Source organism: Macaca nemestrina, chromosome 6, assembly GCF_043159975.1.
Source record: "Macaca nemestrina isolate mMacNem1 chromosome 6, mMacNem.hap1, whole genome shotgun sequence".
NCBI lineage: Eukaryota > Metazoa > Chordata > Mammalia > Primates > Cercopithecidae > Macaca > Macaca nemestrina.
The window spans coordinates 23,330,240-23,353,275 of NC_092130.1; the positions used below are offsets into that span (position 1 = coordinate 23,330,240).

At 42.7% G+C, this 23,036-nt stretch overlaps 1 protein-coding gene across 3 annotated transcripts in view; it reads left to right on the top strand.

Annotated features, from left to right (window-relative positions):
• The window catches only part of LOC105482378 (hepatitis A virus cellular receptor 1), a 41,156-nt gene that overhangs the window by 13,344 nt on the left and 4,776 nt on the right, over window positions 1–23,036 (top strand). For all 3 annotated transcript variants that reach the window (XM_011742430.3, XM_011742429.3, XM_011742428.3), the window contains exons 3-7: window positions 1,566–1,898; window positions 4,573–5,028; window positions 8,252–8,359; window positions 14,597–14,652; window positions 19,621–19,735. In XM_011742430.3, the coding sequence (XP_011740732.2) occupies window positions 1,566–1,898; window positions 4,573–5,028; window positions 8,252–8,359; window positions 14,597–14,652; window positions 19,621–19,735 (1,068 nt within the window). The remainder of the gene's footprint in view (window positions 1–1,565; window positions 1,899–4,572; window positions 5,029–8,251; window positions 8,360–14,596; window positions 14,653–19,620; window positions 19,736–23,036) is intronic.

Genomic DNA, 23,036 nt, shown 5'->3' on the forward strand with positions numbered 1-23,036 from the left:
TCAGGCTGGAGTTCAGTAGGGCATTCTTGGCTCACTGCAACCTCGACCTCTCCAGGGCCCAAATGATCTCCCTACTTCAGCCTCCCAAATATCTGGGATAAACTCCTGGGCTCAAGAGATCCTCCCACCTTGGCCTCTCAAAGTGCTGGGATTGCAGGTGTGAGACACTGTGCCCATCAAAAAGCTGTTTTCAACTGATGCAGCAATTGGATCTAGTAGAGCAGACTGGGGACTGGAGTGGGAGCGGGACTTTTCACTGTATGCCCTTTGGTGCTGTTTCATTTTGAAAAGCCACATGCATTTCTTACCTATTGAAAAATCAATGGTAAGCAGATATCTAACAAACACAGGGTGAAATACACACTCACATTACTTGAATGTTATTTGGTTCAAACCTTTTGGAAAGGATTTTGGCCATATTTATGAAAAAATGGAAAATGTTCCTGCACTTTATACTGATAATCTCAGAATTATATCCTATTAAGAAAACTAAATGCAAAAAGTTTTGTGTAGAAAGGTTATGTGAAGTTATTTACACTGGTAAAAATGAGAAACAGCTTGAATATCACACAGTACAATAAAATGTTTTACTTGTAAATATATCCCCTGAGCAATACTGTTGGAGAAGATGCTAAGCCAGGTGCAGTGGTTTATGCCTGTAATCCCAGCAACTCCAGAGGATCACTTGAGGCCAGGAGTTCAAGCATCATAGCAAGACTTTGTTTAAAAAAAAAAAAAAAATTAAAAGGATGGTAACATAAAAAAATGCTTGTAATCTCAAATTTAAAAAATTCCAGCTATATCAGCTAACTTGGAAAAAGGGGGAAAAAATTCCAGCTATAATGTCAATTTACAAGGCTGGGCTTGGCAGCTCACGCCTGTGATCCCAGCACTTTGGGAGGCTCAGATGGGCGGATCACTTGAGGTCAGGAGTTCAAGACCAGCCTGGCCAACATAGTGAAACCCTGTCTCTACTAAAAATACAAAAATTAGCCGGATGTGGTGGCACATGCCTGTAATTCCAGTTACTCGGGAGGCTGATGCATGAGAATTTCTTCAACTCGGGAGGCGGGGGTAGCAGTGAGCCAAGATCTTTGTGCCACTGTACTACAACCTGGGTGACAGAGCAAGACTCTCTCTCTAAAAAATAAACAATTAAAAAATGAATAAAATATTTTTTTAAAGAAAGTAAAACAAGTAAAAAAAAATTCAGAGAAACATTTTTTTTGGGGGCGTGGGAGGACAGAGTCTGCTCTGTCGCCCAGGCTGGAGTGTAGTGGTGCGAGCTCAGCTTGCTGCAACCTCCGCCTCCCGGGTTCAAGCACTTCCCCCTGCCTCAGCCTCCTGAGTAGCTGGGACTCCACCACCACACCCTGCTAATTTTTGTATTTTTTTTGGTAGAGATCGGGTTTTGCCATGTTGGTTAGGCTGGTCTTGAACTCCTGACCTCGGTTGATCCGCCCGCCTTGGCCTCCCAAAGTTCTTGGATTACAGGCGTGAGCCACCGTGCCCAGCCAAGAAGAAATGTTAAGGCTCATTCTCAGTTTGTCTTTTCTTCATTGCAGATTCTGTAGCTGATTCTGTAAATGTTGGTGGAGTGGCAGGTCTACCTATCACACTGCCCTGCCGCTACAACGGAGCTATCACATCCATGTGCTGGAGTAGAGGCACATGTTCTGTTTTCTCATGCCCAGATGGCATTGTCTGGACCAATGGAACCCACGTCACCTATCGGAAGGAGACACGCTATAAGCTATTGGGGAACCTTTCACGCAGGGATGTCTCTTTGACTATAGCAAATACAGCTGTGTCTGACAGTGGCATATATTGTTGCCGTGTTCAGCACAGTGGGTGGTTCAATGACATGAAAATCACCATATCATTGAAGATTGGGCCACGTAAGTTTTTCTTTGACATTTCTTGCTAGTTCATTGAATTTTCTGTTTGGTAGTAATTTTCTTTTTTCTTATTAGGGAAAGAGGAGGTTCCTGTAAGTCCTGTTTTAAAATAAACTCTTGTTCTTGGGAAATAGAATAATTTTTGTGTAGATGAAGTTACAAGGCCAAGCATAATTCAAGGTCAGGCTAGAGTCAGCAAACTAGCTCCTAAAACAGTACAATTGTTCCTTGATATCCATGGGAAACTGGTTCCAGGACCCCCTTGATACCAAAATCTGCAGATGCTCAAGTCCCTTCTGTAAAATGGTGCAGTATTTGCATGTAAACTATGCACATAGTCCCATATGCTTTAAATCACCTCTAGATTACTTATAACCCCTAATACAATGTAAATACTATGCAATTGGTTGTTATACTGCATTATTTAGGGAATAATGACCAACAAAAAAGTCCATATTTGTTCAGTACAGCAGACAACATATCCTTCTTTTTCCCCTGTACATTTTCCATCCAAAGTCTTGGTTGTATCTATGGATGTAGAACCCACAAATATGGAGGGCCGAATGTACTTCAAACAGAGTAATTGGTCCAAGAAATAGCATTTACTGTTCCGTAGTAAAATACAGTGAATATTTTTATCAAGCTGAATTTATTCACCTTAAAGAACTGTCTTTTTTAATTAATTAATTTATTTTTTGAGACAGTCTTGCTGTCGCCCAGGTTGAAGTGCAGTGGCACAATTATGGCTCACTGCAACCCTCTGCCTCCCAGGTTCAAGCAATTCTCCTGCCTCAGCCTCCCGAGTAGCTGGCGCTACCACACCCAGCTAATTTTGGTATTTTGTATTAGTAGAGATGGGGTTTCACCATGTTGGCCAGGCTGGTCTCGAACTCCTGACCTCAAATGATCCACCTGCCTCAGCCTCCCAAAGTGCTGGGATTATAGGCGTAAGCCACCACACTGGGCCTTTTTTTTTTTTTTCTTTTTGAGACAGAGTCTCACTCTGTTGCCCAGGTAGCAGGCTGGAGTGCAGTGGTGTGGTTGCTACTCACTGCAACCCCCACCTGCTGGGTTCAAGTGATTCTCCTGCCTCAACCTCCTGAGTATCTGGGACTACAGGGGTGCCTCACCATGCCCGGCTAATTTTTTTTTTTTTTTATGGTCTCTGTAAAATTCTTATTTATTTATTTATTTATTTATTTATTATTATTATTATACTTTAAGTTCTAGGGTACATGTGCATAACGTACAGGTTTGTTACATATGTATACTTGTGCCATGTTGCTGTGCTGCACCCATCAATTTTTTTTGTAGAGGTATGGTTTCATTATGTTGCCCAGGTTGGTCTCAAACTTATGGGCTCAAGCGATCCACTTGTCTTGGTCTCCCAAAGGGCTGGGCCTACAGGCGTGAGCCACAGCACCCAGACTTACTGCTGATTTTTTGTTTTGTTTTTTTGAGACAGAGTCTTGCTCTGTCGACCAGGTTGGGGTGCAGTGGCTTCATCTCAGCTCACTGCAACCTCCAGCTCCTGGGTTCAAGCAATTCTCCTGCCTCGGCCTCCTGAGTAGCTGGACTACAGGCGCATGCCAAGACGCCCAGCTAATTTTTGTATTTTTAGTAAAGATGGGGTTTCACCATGTTGGCCAGGCTGGTCTCAAACTTCTGACCTCAGGCATTCTACCCGCCTTGGCTTCCCAAAGCTCTGGGATTACAGGCGTGAGCCACTGCGCCCAGCCATTGCTTTTTCTTAATGAATCTTCTTTCACTAAGGTCTTACAATGATAATAGAACCCAATACCTATGACCTTAATAAGCTATGTCTCTATTTTCGTTTTAAGTAAGAGGAACTTTAATTTGCAGTCTCTTAGCTTTTGGACTTGGATTGTTTCCCTCATAAGGGTGAGCAAGATAAGGTCAATTCTTTTTTTTTTTTGAAACAGGGTCTTGCTCTGTTTCTCAGGCTGGAGTGCAGTGGCCCAGTCTCTACTCACTGCAATCTCCACCTCTGGGGTTCAATCAATTATTGTGCTTCAGTCTTTCAAGTAGCTGAGATTACAGGCATGTGTCACCACACTTGGCTATTTTTTGTAGAGTTGTGGTTTCGCCCTGTTGCCCAGACTGGTCTTGAACTCTGAACTCCTGAGCTGAAGTAGTCCACCCACCTTGGCCCCACAAAGTGCTGGCGTTACAGGCATGAGCCACCACACCCAGCCTCTACAAAAAAAGTTTTGTTTTTTTTTTTTTAAATTAGCCAGGAGTGGTGATGCCTGCATGTAGTCCCAGCTACTTGGGAATCTGACACAGGAGGATTGCTTGAGCCTGGGAGTTCAAGGCAGCAGTGAGCTGATCATGCCACTACAGTCCAGCCTGGATGACAGAGTGAGACCCTGACCCCAGAAAAGTGCTTCAGTGCAAATATGAGGCATCTGTTCTTATTTCTGAATATGCATGCACCTTTCAATATATCTTCTCTTCTTTTGGAAGAAGGGGCATGTCTCCAAAGCCCTCTCCTGTCACAGTTTCTAGCTGGGCAATGACCAAGATTGAGAGTTCAGGAAGTTAATTCCACCTTGGGACAGTCTGTCATTGGTGTGCTAGGGTACGGTTCCAGCCTGAGGCTCTTGTTTCTTGTTTGACTCATGCTCATTCTCATGTTGATTTCTGACTCCAGCCAGGGTCACAACTACTCCAATTGTCAGAACTGTTCGAACAAGCACCACTGTTCCAACGACAACGACCCTTCCAACAACAACAACTCTTCCAACGACAACGACCCTTCCAACGACAACAACTCTTCCAACGACAACGACTCTTCCAACGACAACCCTTCCAATGACGACTCTTCCAATGACAACGACTCTTCCAATGACAACGACCCTTCCAACAACAACAACTCTTCCAACGACAACAACTCTTCCAACGACAACAACTCTGCCAACGACAACAACTCTTCCAACGACAACGACCCTTCCAACGACAATGACTCTTCCAACGACAACGACCCTTCCAACGACAACGACTCTTCCAATGACAACGACTCTTCCAACGACAACAACTCTGCCAACGACAACAATGGTCTCTACCTTTGTTCCTCCAACGCCATTGCCCATGCAGAACCATGAACCAGGTAAAACAGATGTGTTTGGGAACCCAAAGACCTTCCAACGAGGAGCTATGAACCATCCAGGGCATTGTATCAAGGTAGAAGGACGGTCTAGAGTGAGAGGTCTTACCTGGGTTTCAATCAGGGTCTCCTCAGGATTTGTGATCCTCCCCAACTCCCAAGTTACATGCATCTTTTGCACCAATAAGCATTTTTGGAGTGAGGGGACCCATTGCTTTTTGTCAGATTCTCAAAGAAATTGATTATTAACCGAAAATAGCTGGACCATTTATTGTAGGACATCTAACAGGGATAGTGTGGATCTGATTCAGCTACGTATGGCTTTATGATGAAAACACAGGGAATGCCAGAGAGCCAAAGGTCAGATAAATGAGATTCTGTCCTCATGAAGAGCTCTGAAGAGAGATCATTTAGTCCATTCTGAAAGCAGACCTTGATTTCAAAGAAGTTAACATTTACTGTTTTCTATTTACGAGGCACCATGCTTCATGCATTTAATTGTTAGGATAATTATATTGACTGTAGGTGTGGTTTATAATTGTGAGAACTGAGACAGAATCTAAAAGCTTATTGTTGAAAGTTACACAGATAGAAGCCAGGTGTGGTGGCTCATGACTGTAATTTTAGTACAGGAGTTCAAAACCAGCCTGGGCAACATAGTGAGACCCTGTCTCTGCATGGTGGTATATGCCTCTAGTCCCAGCTACTTGGGAGGCTGCGGTGGAGGAATCGCTCAGGGCCAGGAGGTCAAGGCTGCAGTGAGCCATGATGGCACCACTGTACTCTCTAGCCTGGGTAACAGAGTGAAAAAGAAAGAAAAGAGAAAGAAAAAATAAATTTACACAGATACAAAGTTGTTGAGTCAGGTTTTGATTTCTGTTAGCTTGAATTGGGGCCAGTACTTTTAACTACTGGATCATGCCTCCTATTATGAGCACTGAGTTTTATGTTTGGATGAGTTTGCCCTGATCTAACATTTTTACTGAAAAAAAACAAAAACAAAAAAACCCTTAAACAACCATGCTGTTTTTTCAGGGCAGTCAATAACTTACACATTTTTACTTCAAAGGTCCTTTAATTTATTTATGTACAGTGGAAATTGCGAAAGGTGCGATTTATACTTAGGAAAAAGTAACATTGGATTTAAGGGCTTTAGGGATTTGGAATGTACATGTTTATTTTATTTTTTTTCAGTTCAGGCCATATAGTTGATACTTCAAATTCCCTGTAAATAAGATATTAGATTTAATATAAATGGAGGATAACTTGACTTATAGGTGGGGAAATAGCTTGTCATTCTGAGGACAAGTATAGGTTCAAATCTTCCATTTCCGGGATTTAAAAGATAACTTTTAGTGGAGATTCTCAAAGCCCTCAAAAACCCATTGACCCCTTAGGGTGGCTCTGGATTCTGAGGAGTAACAAATGTCACAACCTCTTAGCTGGAAAAATCTGATGGAACATATTGATTTCCCTTGACTCTCATTGAATTGTGTGTGTATTTAACCAGGAGGGATCTGAAGGATTGGGCTAGTAGCTCAGTTTGGAAGAGAGGGTGTTAGTTAGGTCATAGTTTGGATTTTAGAGCCATAAAGTTTGTAAGAAAAACAGTTTTGTTCCAGGCAGTCGACTTTCTCAATGTTGATTTCACTTTTAGCTTGTGTCTGCTAAGGTGGATGGATTAGTGGACTTGTTTTGGAGAACATCCCCAAGTCATTGACTTCATTTAAAGCCAAGATTTGGGAGAAAGTTGCCTTTCTCCTAAGAGTTGGTTTTTATGGCTATAACCTGGAGGATGGTATCAATTGAGCTTTTTCTTATCTGGATAGTTTTCTAAAGAGTTTGCATGAGTTGAACATTACAGTCCAAGAATGAGAGAACCCTGGAGCGAATGGAATGCAGGGACATTTATCTTTGCATCCAATCCGCCCTGCTCAGTGTCCCTAGTACCTGCTCACTGCCTAAAACATCCATGGAACAATTGTATGTATGGTTGTAGGAGCAGCGGAGAAAAGAAAGATGCCTTAAAGACCCAAACTTAGGAAAGAAGTTAAGCTGAAGAGGTCTTTTGCATAGAACTCAATTGGGTACAGACTGCCCACATGACTCTCCTGTGTTATTCTGGTTTTTGTTCCGAAAGAGAGCCACATCCTCTTACGGGTTTGAGCACTAGAGGAAAACAGGAAAATAGTCGAGAACAGGAGAAAGAGTGATGTTGAAAAGTGAAGTTATGGAGACTGTGGTGGGGAAGGAGAAACAGACCAGTGAGAGGCAATAAGGAAAGCCCAGGTTTTGGAATTCATCCAGTCACCGTCACTAATTGACTCTAAATTTCTGTGGTGCTCTAAGAGAAGGGAATCATGTAAATGCTTTGTAAAGAGGCAAGTGATCAACTTTGCAAATAAGGAAATAAAGGAGAGATTTCAGGAAAGGAAAGGGGATTGTAGCCCTATGCTGGAGAATTCCTAATGGAAGCTTTCCAGTGAGAAGTGGAAGATGAGTCAGAAAACACAGGAAATCACCCTTAAAGGAATGACTAGAATGCAGATGCGGAAGGAGCTGGGGTCAGGGTCTGCCAGGAACCTTACCTTTAGGGTTGCAAATCATTACCAAGGCTGACATTGGGCAATATTGTCAGCTTTTAGAGACCTCAAGGAATTAATATTGTATCTGTTCTGTTAGTTACTGGATGTGTGGATAATTGAACTTCAGTAAGACCAGGAAATCCAGAATGGGGCTGTTTTGAAGGGGTTAGAGCATGTTAGTGCAAATTCCCAAGCCCCCCCCGCTCCCCGTTTTCTGAAAGTGAAATACTTGTATGAATAAAATAAAAGTTTAATTGGGTGTTCTGCATAAAATGCCCTGTTGTTGACTTTGTGTATTTAGAGAGAACCTGGGGGTATAGAAAGTGTGAGATAATCTTATATATTGATAAGACTAGCTAGAACATTATCTAGATCGCATTTCCTTGTGTTAATGAAATAACTAGACTGCTGTCTAGTTATTTCAGGCAATGCCTGAAGGCCATCTTGGAGTACATTTCTAAGAGGAGCCGAAAGGTTCAGAAGTGGGTGGGTAGGAGCCCTGCATGCCCACTGTGGAAGGCCAGGAGAAGGGCCCGTGGAAAGGTGATGGTAATTCCTGATTCTAGTTTTGTTCTTTATTTTTCTTGGGGTGCACATTTTCCTCCACAAATGGAACAATTCTTCCATTCTTTTCATTCCAGTAGCCACTTCACCATCTTCACCTCAGCCAGCAGAAACCCACCCTATGACACTGCTGGGAGCAACAAGGACACAACCCACCAGCTCACCATTGTACTCTTATACAACAGGTAACTGCGTTCTCTTTCCTGAACAGCTGGGATCATTCAAACCTTGATAACCATTGACTTTGTTGAGAGCGCATGCTCTGGAATATGACTGATCTGACTTGAGTGCCAGCACCAGCCACACAGCGGGTCATTTGACTTGTACAAATATCTACCCTTTCTGAATGCTTTGTCATTTGTGTATGCGGGTTTTTTTTGTTTTTTTGTTTTTTTCCCCCTGAGATGGAGTCTCGCATTGTTGCCCAGGCCGAAGTGCAATGGCGCGATCTCGGCTCACTGCAAGCTCCGCCTCCCGGGTTCACGCCATTCTCCTGCCTCAGGCTCCCGAGTAGCTGTAATTTTTTGTATTTTTAGTAGAGACGGGGTTTCACCATGTTAGTCAGGAGAGTCTTGATATCCTGACCTTGTGATCCACCCGCCTCCACGTCCCAAAGTGCTGGGATTACAAGCGTGAGCCACTGCACCCTGCCTTTTTCTTTTTTGTTTTTTTGAGACTGAGTCTCGCTCTGTCGCCCAGACGGGAGTGCAGTGGCGCCATCTCGGTTCACTGCAACCTCCGCCTCCTGAGTTCAACCCATTCTCCTGCCTCAGCCTCCGGAGTAGCTGGGATTACAGGTGTGCACCACCATGCCCGGCTAATTTTGTATTTTCAGGAGAGAGGGGGTTTCACCATGTTGACCAGGCTGGTCTCAAACTCTCCAGCTCAAGAAACCCGCCTGCCTTGTCCTCCTAAAGTGCTGGTATTATAGGCATGAGCCACCGTGCCCAGCTGTTTTGTCATTTGTAAAAAGGATGTAATACCATGATCTTGTAGAATGCTTGTGAGAATCAAATGGGATGAAAGATTTGGGACATAGTTACAGGGAGTAAGTGATAAATCTAATAGCAGCTATTATTATTATTCCTTAGAACATCAAGAATCCAAATGCCTGACTGGCACAGGCAGCTTATGTGATTTGGAAACATCCACAGGCATATTACTTTGTTTTTAGAAATCAGATCAACCAGTCTTGAATCCGAATATATTATTTTGACTTGATTCCTTGGGCCAGGGTCTTAAAACAATTAGATCCAGCCCTCTGGTGTTTAGCTCAAACACCAGACCCTATGCTTCTGACAAGTCCCAGACCAGGAGGCTTCCACTGACTCATCAGATTTATATTTACACGAGCATTCTCAGATGGTGCTATGATTTCAAAGTTTGTGTCCTCGCTATTAAGGGAAAACTCCCAAACTGGGTTTTCTCTCTGTTCTCACACCACCTCAATGACAATCATCAACTCAGATGAAGACTTCCGTGACTGAATGTGGGGAGTTTTTTCCCCATACACCAAGCAGTGGACACCAGCTGTGTGTTCAATTCAATTCTCACACTATCTACCCGGAGAGAAGGTCAGATCCCACAGGTTAGGGTCTCAGTCCCCAAGACTGCCCCTCCCACCCCCACCACACACACCAGTTACAAGTTCGGGCCTCTGAAACTTCTGACCTCGTTTCAAGTTGGGGTTCCCACAACCCTCTCTTTGGGTTCTATTAATTTCCTGGAGTGGCTTCCAGAACTCAGGGAAACACTTACATTTACCAGATTATTGTAAAGGATATTGCAAAGGATACAGGTGATGAGATGCACAGGACGAGGTATATGGGAAAGGGTTCCATGCCCTTCCTTGGGAACTCTATCTTCTAGTAACCTCCAAGTGTTTAGCTATCTGGAAGCTCTCCAAACCTAGTCTTCTTTTATCTTTCTTTTTTTCGAGACGGAGTCTTGCTCTGTCATCACCCAGGCTGGAGTGCAGTGGTACGATCTCAGCTCACTGCAACCTCTGCTCCCAAGTTCAAGCGATTCTCCTGCTTCAGCCTTCCAAGTAGCTGGTATTACAGACATGCACCATCACACCTGGCTAATTTTGTATTTTTAGTAGAGATGGGGTTTCATCATGTTGTCTAGGCTGGTCTTGAACTCCTGACCTCAGGTGATCCGCCCACCTCAGCCTCCCAAAGTGCTGAGATTACAGGTGTGAACCACCACACCCAGCCCTTTTGGGTTTTTATGGAACTTCAAGACATCAACATTCCATCCCCCAGGGGCACAGGGAAGGACTCTCTCTGGAAGTGTCTTATGATCCACAATCAGAAAGGCAGGGGAAATTAAAGTTGTGCCTTCTCAGGTGAAAGGAGAGCAGGAGAAAGCCAAAGATTGTTTCCTAAGGTCAAACATACTTATTATAACAGAAGACTATAATTAGGGATATGGGAGTTATGAGCCGGGAACCGTGCACGGACATCTATTTATCTATATATAATCTCATGACACCACACCCCTAAATTCGTGTTGATAGCTAATTCCCAATGCAAGTCTTAAGAACTGGGGCCTTCGGAGCATGATTAGGTCATGAGAGCCCTGCCTTCATGAATGGAATCAATGCTCTTATAAAAGGCCGAAGGTACATTTTCTTGATGGTAGAGAAACAATAAATTAATTAATTAAACAAAAGGAGGCCCAGGGGAGCTTGTTTGCTCCTTCCCCCATATGAGAACAAATAGAAGACACTGTCTACAGGGAAGAGGACCCTCACTAGATTGAGTAATCAGCCTGTGCCTTAATCTTGGACTACCCAGCCTCCAGAACTGTAAGCAATACATTTCTGTTTAAATTACCCAATCTAAGCTATCTTATCATAGCAGCCTGAACAGACTCAGACATATGGGTTGAGGACACCCACACCAACATCAAAGAGGTATGCCCCTCTGAGATCCTGCTACTCTGCTCCAAGCAATCCTTACTATTCCAAGTCTGAACAGGCCTCTTAGAGTCTCTGCTCCTTGGAAATGTAGAATTGACCTGTCTTTCCCTGTAATGGAGAAAGGTGATGCTGAAACCTGTCATCTTTCCCAGCTAACTCTCCTTGTTCCCCTTAGTGGTAAGTTCTGGGAGTGCCCTGTGCTGAGTGCCTCTGTGATGCTGAGCTGGCTCTGTGTCCTTGTGTGGCATCCAAGCAAGGTCATGCCTTGCAGGTCTCCTTGTGTGTATGACTCATTGTACTCAGCAGTTGCCAATCTGTAGGCAGCTGCTCCCCAGCCTGCATGGCCTACCTTTTTTGCCAATCATTCCTGGTAGCTGGTTAATTTAAAATGGACCTGCAGTGTGATTCACATAGGGACTCATTCAGTTGGGATTAGATAATGGTGACATTGCATTTTGAAAGTGTAATCCTTAGCGCAAACTGTTTCCAGGCACAAAAACAAAATGAAAACAGATAAAAACACAAGGTAACAGCAGTAGGAGCAACTGCACCCCACTCTTTGAGAGTGTAAGGAGGAAGAAAGTAGGAGTGGGGAATCATTCTCTGAAATACCATGTCAGCGAAACCTGGTCAAGATAGAGTTTTCCAGGGTGGAACAGACAGTGGAGCAGCTGTATCCCCAGGATTTGTGTGGCTGCTGCCATTTTGGCCGTGTATCCAAGGCTCATGGGCCAAGTTCTTACTGTGCCTAAGTTGGCCTTCAGTTGCCTAAAGCCTCATGGAAGCAAGGAATATTAGGTCTGGAAAGGATTGGAGCTGTCATATGGCCCACTACCCACCTTTGACAGATGGATGTGCCAGGAAATGGATATATTATCTTGTTTAATTCTTTCAAGGCAGGCCATATTTAATGCTATTGCCAGATTGAGGAGGCCCTATAAATCTGCTCTGGAGACACACAACTCCCATTGCAGCTACTAGTTACTAGTTTTGTGCCCACAGGAAAATTGTTGAATATTCCTCTTTGGATGATTAGAGAGTATATGATATTTGGAAATTGCATTGCATAATATCTATCCCTCCCCTCTTCCCACTCCTCTTCCCATTATATAATAATAATAGCTTAGTGCCAACCACTTTACATGCATCATCTAATTTAATTGTAACAACTTGATGGGCTGTGTACTATTAATAGGTTGTAGTTCATGCGTACTCTAGCTAGAAATATATATATAGTAGTTTTCCCCTTATCTGCAGTTTTGCTTTTCTGTAACAGTCAACCATGTTCCTAAAATACTAAGATATTTTGAGAGAGACTAAATTCCCATAGATTTTATTACAGTTTATTTCTATAATTGTTCTATTATATTATTTATTTGTTGTTAATCTCTTTCTGTGCCTAATTTGTAAATTGAACTTTATCATAGGTATGTATATATAGGAAAAACATGGTATCTGTAGGGTTTGGTACTATTCTTGGTTTCATGCATCTACTTGAGGGTCTTGGAACATATGCCCTGTGGGTAAGGGGGCACTACTGTATACACACATACACACACATCCCTTTATATACCTATACATACATACATACATACATACCTGTGTGTATGAAAAGGACTTTGAGTATCAAAGTTACATTGCTAACAGACATTGTCAGTATTGAACTCAAATTTTATCTGACTCCAGTCCATGCTGTTTTTCTGTATCACCCCATCCTCTTCCTGAAACTGTTACTTAAGGTCATAATACCTGTCACAAACAAAGCTGAGATTCTATATATTGCATAAACCTACATCTGTCTCTCTTTCCCTTTCCTTTTCTTTCCTTTCCTTTCGTTTCCTTTCCTTTCCTTCCTTCTTTCTTTCTCAGTCTCGCTCTGTTGCCCAGGCTGGAGTGCAGTGGCATAATCTTGGCTCACTGCAATCTCCACCCCCTGAGTTCAAGCAATTCTTGTGTCTCAGCCTCCCAAGTAGCTGGAATTACAGACATGCACCATCACGCTGGCTACTTTTTTATATTTTTAGTAGAGATGGGGTTTCACATGTTGGCCAGGCTGGTCTTGAACTCCTGACCTCAAGTGATCTGCCTGCCTCAGCCTCCCTAAGTGCAGGGATTACAGACCTCAGCCACTGAGCCTGGCCTTGCCTTTGGCTTCCTAGGAAGCCTCAGAAACAGTAAAATGTAAACACAGTAATGTAAATTTTGGGGAGATATTAGTCCAAGTTTATTCATGTATAACTATAGCATTGTCACCAGTTACAGAATTTCATAGACCTAAGTATTTCCATTTGATGGAAGTGCAATGTGTGTGTAGGTTATCAGCAGAGGCTCTTGTCACTTAACTAGAAATCATCATTTAACCATTTCCTGTGTGTTTCTTCATCCATAAAAGTGCGATTAAGGAACTAACTGGCTGGTAGAATGTAAAGTGTTCTCTACGTGGTATATGCTCAGTAAGAAGACAGTTCTGAATTTGACCTATAGTTGTCTAGGAAGGCCAACAGAATATACTCTTTTTCTGGGACAGGGTCTCACTCTGTTGCCCAGTGTGGAGTGCAGTGGTGCCATCTCGGCTCACTGAAACCTCTGCCTCCGAGATTCAGGGATTCTCCTACCTCAGCCATCTGAGTAGCTGGGTCTACAGGCATGTGCCACCATGCCGGGCTAAGTTTTTGTATTTTTTGGTAGAGATGGGGTTTCACCATGTTGGCCAGGCTGGTCTTGATCTCCTGACCTCAAGTGATCTACCTGCCTTGGACTCCCAAAGGACTTGGGTTTATAGGCATGAGCCACCCGTGCCTGGCTGAGAATACACTGTCTATTACAAAGCAGATATTTTAAAACATGTTGAAATTTTTAAAGGTTCAATTCTAAGAGAAATGTATCTTATACATTACATAATATCTTAATCCTCATATGGCCTAATATGCATTGATCTGGTGGCTGATATATTTTTGAAAGCACTTCTAGATCAAAGCATAAGCACATTGGCAATAGCACAAGAGTTATATGCCACCTGTTTTTGATATTATGGCATATTTTACTCATTCTGAACATAAAACCAATATGACATCCATTCTGATGAGGGTGGTTCTGGTTTTGGATGTACATGCCTCTGACCATTCACTTACAGCTGTTTAGATAGCATAAAAGTATTGATTGCCTTTAAATGGCATTCTTAACCTGGTTCCATAAATGGGCTTCTGTGATTACCCTAAAATAGTAGATACAATTCGTGTACACATGCATTATTTTTTTAATAAAAAAAAGAGTCAATTTTCGAAAAGCCTGTGACAGAAAAGTTAAGAAATACAACTTTCCAGGAGAAATTAATACAACATTAATAACTTGGTATGACTCTTGCAATGCCTGTAGCATTTGATCATATTATCATTCAACTTTTCATCACCAGAAGGCAATGTGAATATATTTAGTGTCTGCAGTGAAAATTCAATATTTTTTGTAATTCTAATTAAATTTCCTTCTTGTTGAGTAGATGGGAGTGACACCATGACAGAGTCTTCAGATGGCCTTTGGAATAACAATCAAACTGTAAGCATATTCGCCCCATTTGATTAGCCAGATTCAGTTGTATATCTCCCTGGAAGCAAGTTACATTTAAAGATTATTTCTGTAAGACTAACCCACAGATTTTTTTTTCTTATTAAAAAAAGACGAAGAAAATTATTTGACTCTTAAATAGGAGGCTTTAATTTGAAAAGTTCATTTAGGCGACCCAGTTTGTTAGGGATGCCCAAAGAGCCATATGTTACTGAATAGCGTACTTAGATACATAGTACATACACTTTCTGCTGGGCAAAAATAGGGGAAGAAAGAATTTTTTGAGACAGAGCATCACTGTCTCCTAGGCTGGAGTGCAGTGACGTGATCTGGGCTCACTGCAACCTCCGCCTCCTGGGTTCAAGCAATTCTCCTGCCTTGGCCTCCGGAGTAGCTGGGACTACAGGCGCACACCACCATGCCCGGCTAATTTTTGTATTTTTAGTAGAGATGGGGTTCCACCATGCTGGCCAGGCTGCTCTCAAACTCCTGACCTCAGGCAATCTACCTATCTCGGCCTCCCAAAGTGCTGGAATTACAGGCATGAGCCACCATGCCGGGCCCGAATGAGCTAATTTAAGGAGAACAAGTTAAGATAACACACCAAGGAGGAATTCAGTTATCAATAGGGAAACAGCATGCTTTGATGGGGTGGAGTAGAGGCCACCCCAAACAAAAGTAAAATGTAAGTGAAACTAACATGTTTATTCACTAATATATTTCCCCTACCTAATGACTGTTTTATGTAGAAATTTTAAAACTTCTATTGATTTTTTTCTATACAAAAATCTCCCCATGGGATGACTTTTTTTTTTTTTTTCCTTTCTTTCTTTTTTTTTTTTTTAGACAGAGTCTTGCTCTGTCACCCAGGCTGGAGTGCACTGGCGCCATCCCAGCTCACTGCAACCTCCTCCTCTTGGGGGCAAGTGATTCTCCTGCCTCAGCCTTCCAAGTAGCTGGGATTACAGGCGCCCACCATCATATCTGGCTAATTTTTGTGTTTTTAGTAGAGATGAGGTTTCGCCATGTTGACCAGGCTGGTCTTGAACTTCTGATCTCAAGTGATCCTCCCGCCTCGGCCTCCCACAAGTGCTGGGATTACAGGCGTGAGCCACCATGCCCAGCCCAGGATGACATTTTAAGATAACAAAGTTCTAAATAATAACTTTGATTCTGTAAAATGTTCCCATACTTTTTTTCTCAGTGAACTTGAGAAAAATTTAAGGGATCTAGTCTTATGACGCTCATCAATGTCTTCTGCGTCCATGTAAGTTAGATTTATTAATGAGATCTTTTCTTTTGGCTCCTGTAAGAAACAACCTGCCTTTTAATTGGTGCAAGTAACTTTTTGAAGCAACAAACAAAAAAAGCCTGAGGTTATGAGAATAATCCTTCTGAGGTTTTTTTTTTTTTTGAGACAGGGTTTCACTTTGATCACCCAAGCTGGAGTGCAGTTTCTCAGTCTCAGCTTACTGCAACCTCCACCTCCCATGTTCAAGTGATTGTTGTGCCTCAGCCTCCCAAGTAGCTTGGGTTACAGGCACGCACCACCACACCCAACTAATTTTTGTATTTTTAGTAGAGATGGGGTTTCACCATATTGGCCAGGCTGGTCTCAAACTCCTGACCTCAATTGATCTGCCTGCCTCGGCCTCCCAAAGTGCTGGGATTACAGGCATGAGCCACCGCACCTGGCCCGAGAATAATCTTTCCGAAAGCCAGTTGTAAGAAATGACAGCATGGTCATTGTATAAAAAATTCAAAATGATCAAAGCGGGGCTATTTAGTGTAGAGCCAAATGACCTTATGCTATATACCTTAGTGACATTGTGAATGCCACTACATAGGAGTAACATTTAAAAATTTAGCAACTTGTATGGCATGCACTGACTGATCCGACATACTGGCGAAATATCAGAACTGCCACGATGTACATGTTTAATGTGTTGACATATGGCTAGACTTGTGCTGGATTTAAAAAACCCCTCAGAATAGTGGGGTTATTCTTGGTCTCAGTTACCTACAGAATAGGTCTGTTTAGAAGCAAGGGAAAACAATTGAGAGGCAGGTTCAAGGTTGGCAGTAGCAGAAACTTGGGCTTTCTGTGCCTTGACTGAAGATGTCAAGATGTCATCTCCCAGGTATCTTGAACACGCAGAATACATTTTGACCCAGTCGGTCATCTTCCTGGGCTCTATCTTAAGGAAAAAATTGAACTAATATATAAAAATGTATGAGGAGAATGTTCATTGTTAATATTTATAATCATGAAAATATTATAAACAACCTAAATGTTTAATAGTAAGAGATTACTTAGTTAAGCACGTCCATGTATTGGCATAAAGAATGTAGTCATTGGCAGGGCACGGTGACTCACGCCTGTAATTCCAGCACTTTGGGAGGCTGAGGCAGGTGGATCACCTGAGGTCAGGAGTTCCAGACCAGCCTGACCAACATGGTGAAACCTCATCTCTACTAAAAATAGAAAAATTAGCTGGGTGTGGTGGCAGGCGCCTGTAATCCCAGCTACTTGGGAGACTGAGGCAGGAGAATCACTTCAACCCGGGAGGTGGAGATGGCAGTGAGCCGAGATCGCACCACTGCACTCCAGCCTGGGCGACAGAGCATAAGAACGTAGTCATTGCAGTGCATTTACCGACATAGGTTATAGCATGTTATAATATGTTGGTTATAACACATTATTAAATGAAAGAAGCAACTTTTAAAATAGGATACAATTATGATATACTAATTCATATAGAATATAGTAATTATTTCTGTTAAGAAAAAATCCTAGAAGGATAAAATTCTAGAAAGGTATATAAAGCAAAATGGCAAAAGTGCTCATTTCTGGATGTTAAAGTTATGGTTTATTTATTTATTCGAGACAGAGTCTCACTCCATTGCCCAGGCTGGAGTGCAGTGGCACGATCACAGCTCACTGCAGACTCATCCTCCCAGGCTCAAGTGATCCTCCCACCCCAAGCCTCCCAAGTAGCTGGGACCACAGGCACGCATCACCACGCCTGGCTAATTTTATTTTTTTCTGGAGACAGGGGCTCACCAAACTGGTCTCAAACTCCTGGGCTCAGGCTATCTTCCTGCCTTAGCCTCCCAAAGTGCTGGGATTATGGGTGTGAGCCACTGTCCCTGACCTGGTTATGGTTTTCTTAGTTTTCTTTTTTTATGCTTAGCTGTACATTCTAAAATGAGCATGCAGTATTTGTGTATTGTAATTAAAAACTGAAAGCAAATCCTGCCTCCTGAAACCCCATTCTCCATCTACCCACATTACATTTCCCTCCCACCCCATAGGTAAAGTAATAACAACGCAGTTTTGTACTCCCAGACACTGGCTATGCCACTTCTTAGCAAGCATGGCTCAAATGCTGTTACTCCACTATATTCATGCGTTTACCAGGAAGTACCTAAAAGTACCCTTGCAAAGAACCCTATTGAATCTACTGTTGCTAGATATAGAAATAGGTCCAGAGAGGCTAAACAGTTTGTCCATGGGCACATAGTGACTAACTAGAGGACCTGGGATTCTTTTTGTTGTTGTTGTTGAGACGGAGTCTCGCTCTGTCGCCCAGGCTGGAGTACAGTGGCCGTCTTGGCTCACTGCAAGCTCTGCTTCCCAGGTTCACGCCATTCTCCTGCCTCAGCTGCCCAAGTAGCTGGGACTACAGGTGCCCACCACCATGCCCAGCTAATTTTTTATATTTTTAGTACAGACGGGGTTTCACCATGTTAGCTAGGATGGTCTCGATCTCCTGACCTTGTGATCCGCCCGCCTCGGCCTCCCAAAGTGCTGGGATTACAGGCGTGAGCCACCGTGCCTGGTCAAGACCTGGGATTCTAACTCCAGAGATTAAGCTTTTATAAATGAGAAGACTTGGCCTTCACTCAGATTCTCCCCTTTCCTTCTATTAAAATACCTACCCGGTGGACTCTCTTTAGGATTAGAACTAAGTCATGAAAGGGGGACTAGCATGACGCCTGGCACATTTCAGGCCTATTCCAGGAGGTAATGATCTCTTGTGATAGGCACCAGAAGACTTAGACAATTCTACATTTCTGCATGATCGTTTAGCATTGAATTGTTAATCATAGCCATGTCTGCGTGCACCTACTCTCAAATCTATTTATATAGATAGAGACAGAATCTTCAATTACAGGTAAAAAGACAAGTAAGGACTATAATCAAGGACAAAATTCAATAACTGAGCACATTAAGATAACATCACATCAAGTCAATTTATATAAACAAAATTTTCTTTTTCTTTTTTCTTTTTTTTTGAGATGGAGTCTCACTCTGTTGCCCAGGCTGGAGAGCAGTGGCGAAATCTTGGCTCACTGCAACCTCTGCCTCCTGGGTTCAAGCAATTTTTCCTGCCTCAGCCTCCCAAGTAGCTGGGATTACAGGCATGCACCACCACGCCCAGCTAATTTTTGTATTTTTAGTAGAGATGGGGTTTCACCATGTTGCCCAGGCTGGTCTCAAACACCTGACCTCAGGTGATCCACCTGCCTGGGCTCCCAAAGTGCTGGGATTACAGACATGAGCCACCACGCCCAACATTTTTTCTTTTAAATATCACAAGAGGATGTATTTATGGATATAACCTATTGACTTTCAAAACAGTAAATTAAAAAATTTACATACAAACCCATTTTAAGCATACAGTTTTAGTTTTGACAAATGTGTGCACCTATGTAAATACGACCTCAAGCAAGCTAGAAAACACCCCCATCATTGTAAAATATGTTTTGAATTTCAAATTGTCCTAGATTTTCACCATAGGGTTATAAACTCAGATCATTTGGTCTTACCCTTATGTTCCAGAAGTCCCCAAGCACCAATACAGGTAAATACGGCTGGGTAAGTGATTCTGGGAAACGTTTTCTCTTCATAACTTTCTAACAAGATGCTTTTTTGATCTGTTGTTGTTTCCTTAGCAATTGTCCCCAGAACATAGTCCACAGATGGTCAACACCACTGAAGGAATCTATGCTGGAGTCTGTATTTCTGTCTTGGTGCTTCTTGCTGTTTTGGGTGTCGTCATTGCCAAAAGTAAGTCATTTCAAGATTGTTCCTAAGGGACTAGAGCAAGGGATGTACGGCCAATTTGCCTGGGTTCACTAGTTTCATAAGCCACGTGATTTTGATTTCACACGACTTCCCTTTGTCCCTAAATCCTCATTTGTAAAAGGCACATGGTAATACCATCTACCTCAAGGGGGAAGGGAAATGAAGTTTAAATGCATTAGGACCTACAAAGCACTAAGAATGGGAGGTCGTATGCCTGTAATCCTAGCTACTTGGGAGGCTGAGTGAGGCAGGAGGATTGGTTGAGCCCAGGAGTTCAAGACTAGCCTGGGCAACATGGTGGGACCCCATCTCGTTAAAAAAAATGAAAAAAAAAAAAAAAACAACAAAAAACACCACCAGCCAGGACCAGTGGCTCATGTCTGTAATCCCAGCATTTTGGGAGGCTGAGGCAGGAGGATTGCTTGAGACCAGGAGTTCAAAACCAGCCTGGACAACAGAGTGAGACATTGTCTCTAAAATAAAAGGAAAAGAACAAGAAGAAAAAGCACTGAGAATGGTTCCTGGCACATGACAAGGGCACAGCAATCTTAAACTGTAATCGTAGTTAGAAAGATCCTTTTGCCATAAATCTTTATAACTCTCATGGAACTTACATTCTAGTGGAGTTTTCACTTAAAACCACTATTTTTTTAAACTTATTATTTTTCAATTATTATTCCCCTATGGAAAAAATTTAATTCTATAAGAATTTTTTTGAGACAGAGTTTCTCTCTTGTCTCACAGGCTGTAGTGCAACGGCACGATCTTGGCTCACTGCAACCTCCACCTCCTGCCTCTGCCTCCCAAGTAGTTGGGACTACAGGTACCTGCCACCACGCCTGGCTAATTTTTTGTATTTTTTAGTAGAGACGGGGTTTCACTGTGTTAGTCACGATGGTCTCAATCTCCTGACCTCGTGATCCACCCACATTGGCCTCCCAAAGTGCTGTGATTACAGGCGTGAGTCACGGCGCCCGGCCGAATTTTTGTATTTTTAATAGAGACGGGGTTTTGCCATGTTGGCTAGGCTGGTCTCAAACTCTGACCTCAGGTGATCTGCATGCCTCGGCCTCCCAAAGTGCTAGGATTACAGGCATGAGTCACAATGCCAGGCCAAGAAAAATTAAATACAGATATTCCTCAGTACCATTGGGAGATTGGTTCCAGAGCTCCTCGATTCCAAAATCTGCAGATGCTCAAGTCCCTTATAAAATGGTGTAGTATTTGCACATAGCCTACTAACTTCCTCCAGTACACTTTAAATCTTTTCTAGATTACTTAGAACACCTAATATACAAGGTAAATGTCAGGTAAATAGTTGTTATATTGTATTGTTTTCATCTGTATTATTATTGTTGTGTATTATTTTTATTTTTTTATTTTTATTTTTTTTAATTTTCAATTTGTGAGTGGTTGAAACTGAGGATGCCAAACCTGTGGCTATCGAGGGCCAACTGTATCAAGAAATAGGAGTTTATTGGGTAGTGTTGAGATCTGGAAGTCAATACACCATTGTGATATATAAGATTTAGTCTCTCCGCCCTACGAGATCTAATTTTTGTCACTGTGGGGGTGATATTGTTAAAATTTTACAACACTCATTTAGCAGAAGAGGCACATGAGACATTGGGTGGGGAAACTGATAGCAAGACAAAGACTAAAAAAGTAAAACAAAAGTTTTCAAAAAGCAACCACTTCATGTCTTCATGTCTCCCTTCTGCTAGTTGTGTGTGTGTGTTTGTCTCAGTATAACCTGCCTCTGGTAAAAGAACCCCAGTTAGCTGTTTTGCAAGATGTGGTATTTGAAGCCATAACTGATCTAGTTCATGGCTCTGGGCAGAGGACAATCAGAAAATTAAGAGCATGTTTGACAAATTTGAGGAAGTTTTTACATAATTATTTTGGAGCTTGGGTAGTCAAAGTGATTATTTAGAAATTGGGTAAAATACCTTTCAGGGAAGTTCAAACTTTCCCTCTGAAAGTACTTGAGTACGTACTTGAGTACGCTGAAAAAAATAGATTATTAGGAGATTAACAGGAGAAAAGGAATACGTATTTATTATGTGTACAGAAGCCACACAAAATATGAGATGGAAGAAAGGGCCAGATGACTGGAGCTTAAATACCCTTTTCTTTCCTTCTTTTTGAGGCAGAGTCTCTCACCCTGTCACACAGGCTGGAGTGCAGTGGTGTGATCTCAGTTCTGTGGGGGAAAGAAAGAGAGATCAGACTGTTACTGTGTCTATGTAGAAAGAAGAAGACATAAGAAACTCCGTTTTGTTCTGTACTAATAAAAATTCTTCTGCCTTGAGATGCTGTTAATCTGTAACCCTAACCCCAACCCTGTGCTCGCAGAAAGATGTGCTGCGTTGACTCAAGGTTTAATGGATTTAGGGCTGTGCAGGATGTGCTTTGTTAAACATGTGTTTGCAGGCAGTATTCTTGGTAAAAGTCATCGCCATTCTCCAGTCTCGAGTACCCAGGGACACAATGCAATGCGGAAGGCCACAGGGACCTCTGCCCAAGAAAGCCTGGGTATTGTCCAAGGTTTCTCCCCACTGAGACAGTCTGAGATATGGCCTCGTGGGAAGGGAAAGACCTGATGGTCCCCCAGTCCGACACTCATAAAGGGTCTGTGCTGAGGAGGATTAGTGAAAGAGGAAGGCCTTTGCATTTGAGATAAGAGGAAGGCATCTGTCTCCTGCTTGTCCCTGGGAATGGAATGTCTCGATGTAAAACCCGATCGTACATTCTGTTTACTGAGATAGGAGAAAACCGCCTTATAGCTGGAGGTGAGACATGCTGGTGGCAATACTGCTCTTTACTGCACTGAGATGCTTGTGTAAAGTCAAACTGGCCTATGTGCACATCAAGGCACAGCACTTTTCCTTAAACTTATTTATGACACAGACACCTTTGCTCACATGTTTTCCTGCTGACCCTCTCCCCACAATTACCCTATAGTCCTGCCACGTCCCCCTCACTGAGATAGTAGAGATAGTGATCAATAAATTCTGAGAGAACTCAGAGACCAGTGCCAGCGTGTGTCCTCCATATGCTGAGCGCCGGTCCCCTGGGCCCACTGTTCTTTCTCCATACTTTGTGTCTTATTTCTTTTCTCAGTCTCTCATCCCACCTGATGAGAAATACCCACAGGTGTGGAGGGGCTGGCTCCCTTCAAGCTCACTGCAGTCTCTGCCTCCCAGGTTCAAGCAATTCTCCTGCCTCAGCCTCCTGAGTACCTGGGTTTACTGGCGCATGCCCCCACACCCGGATAATTTTT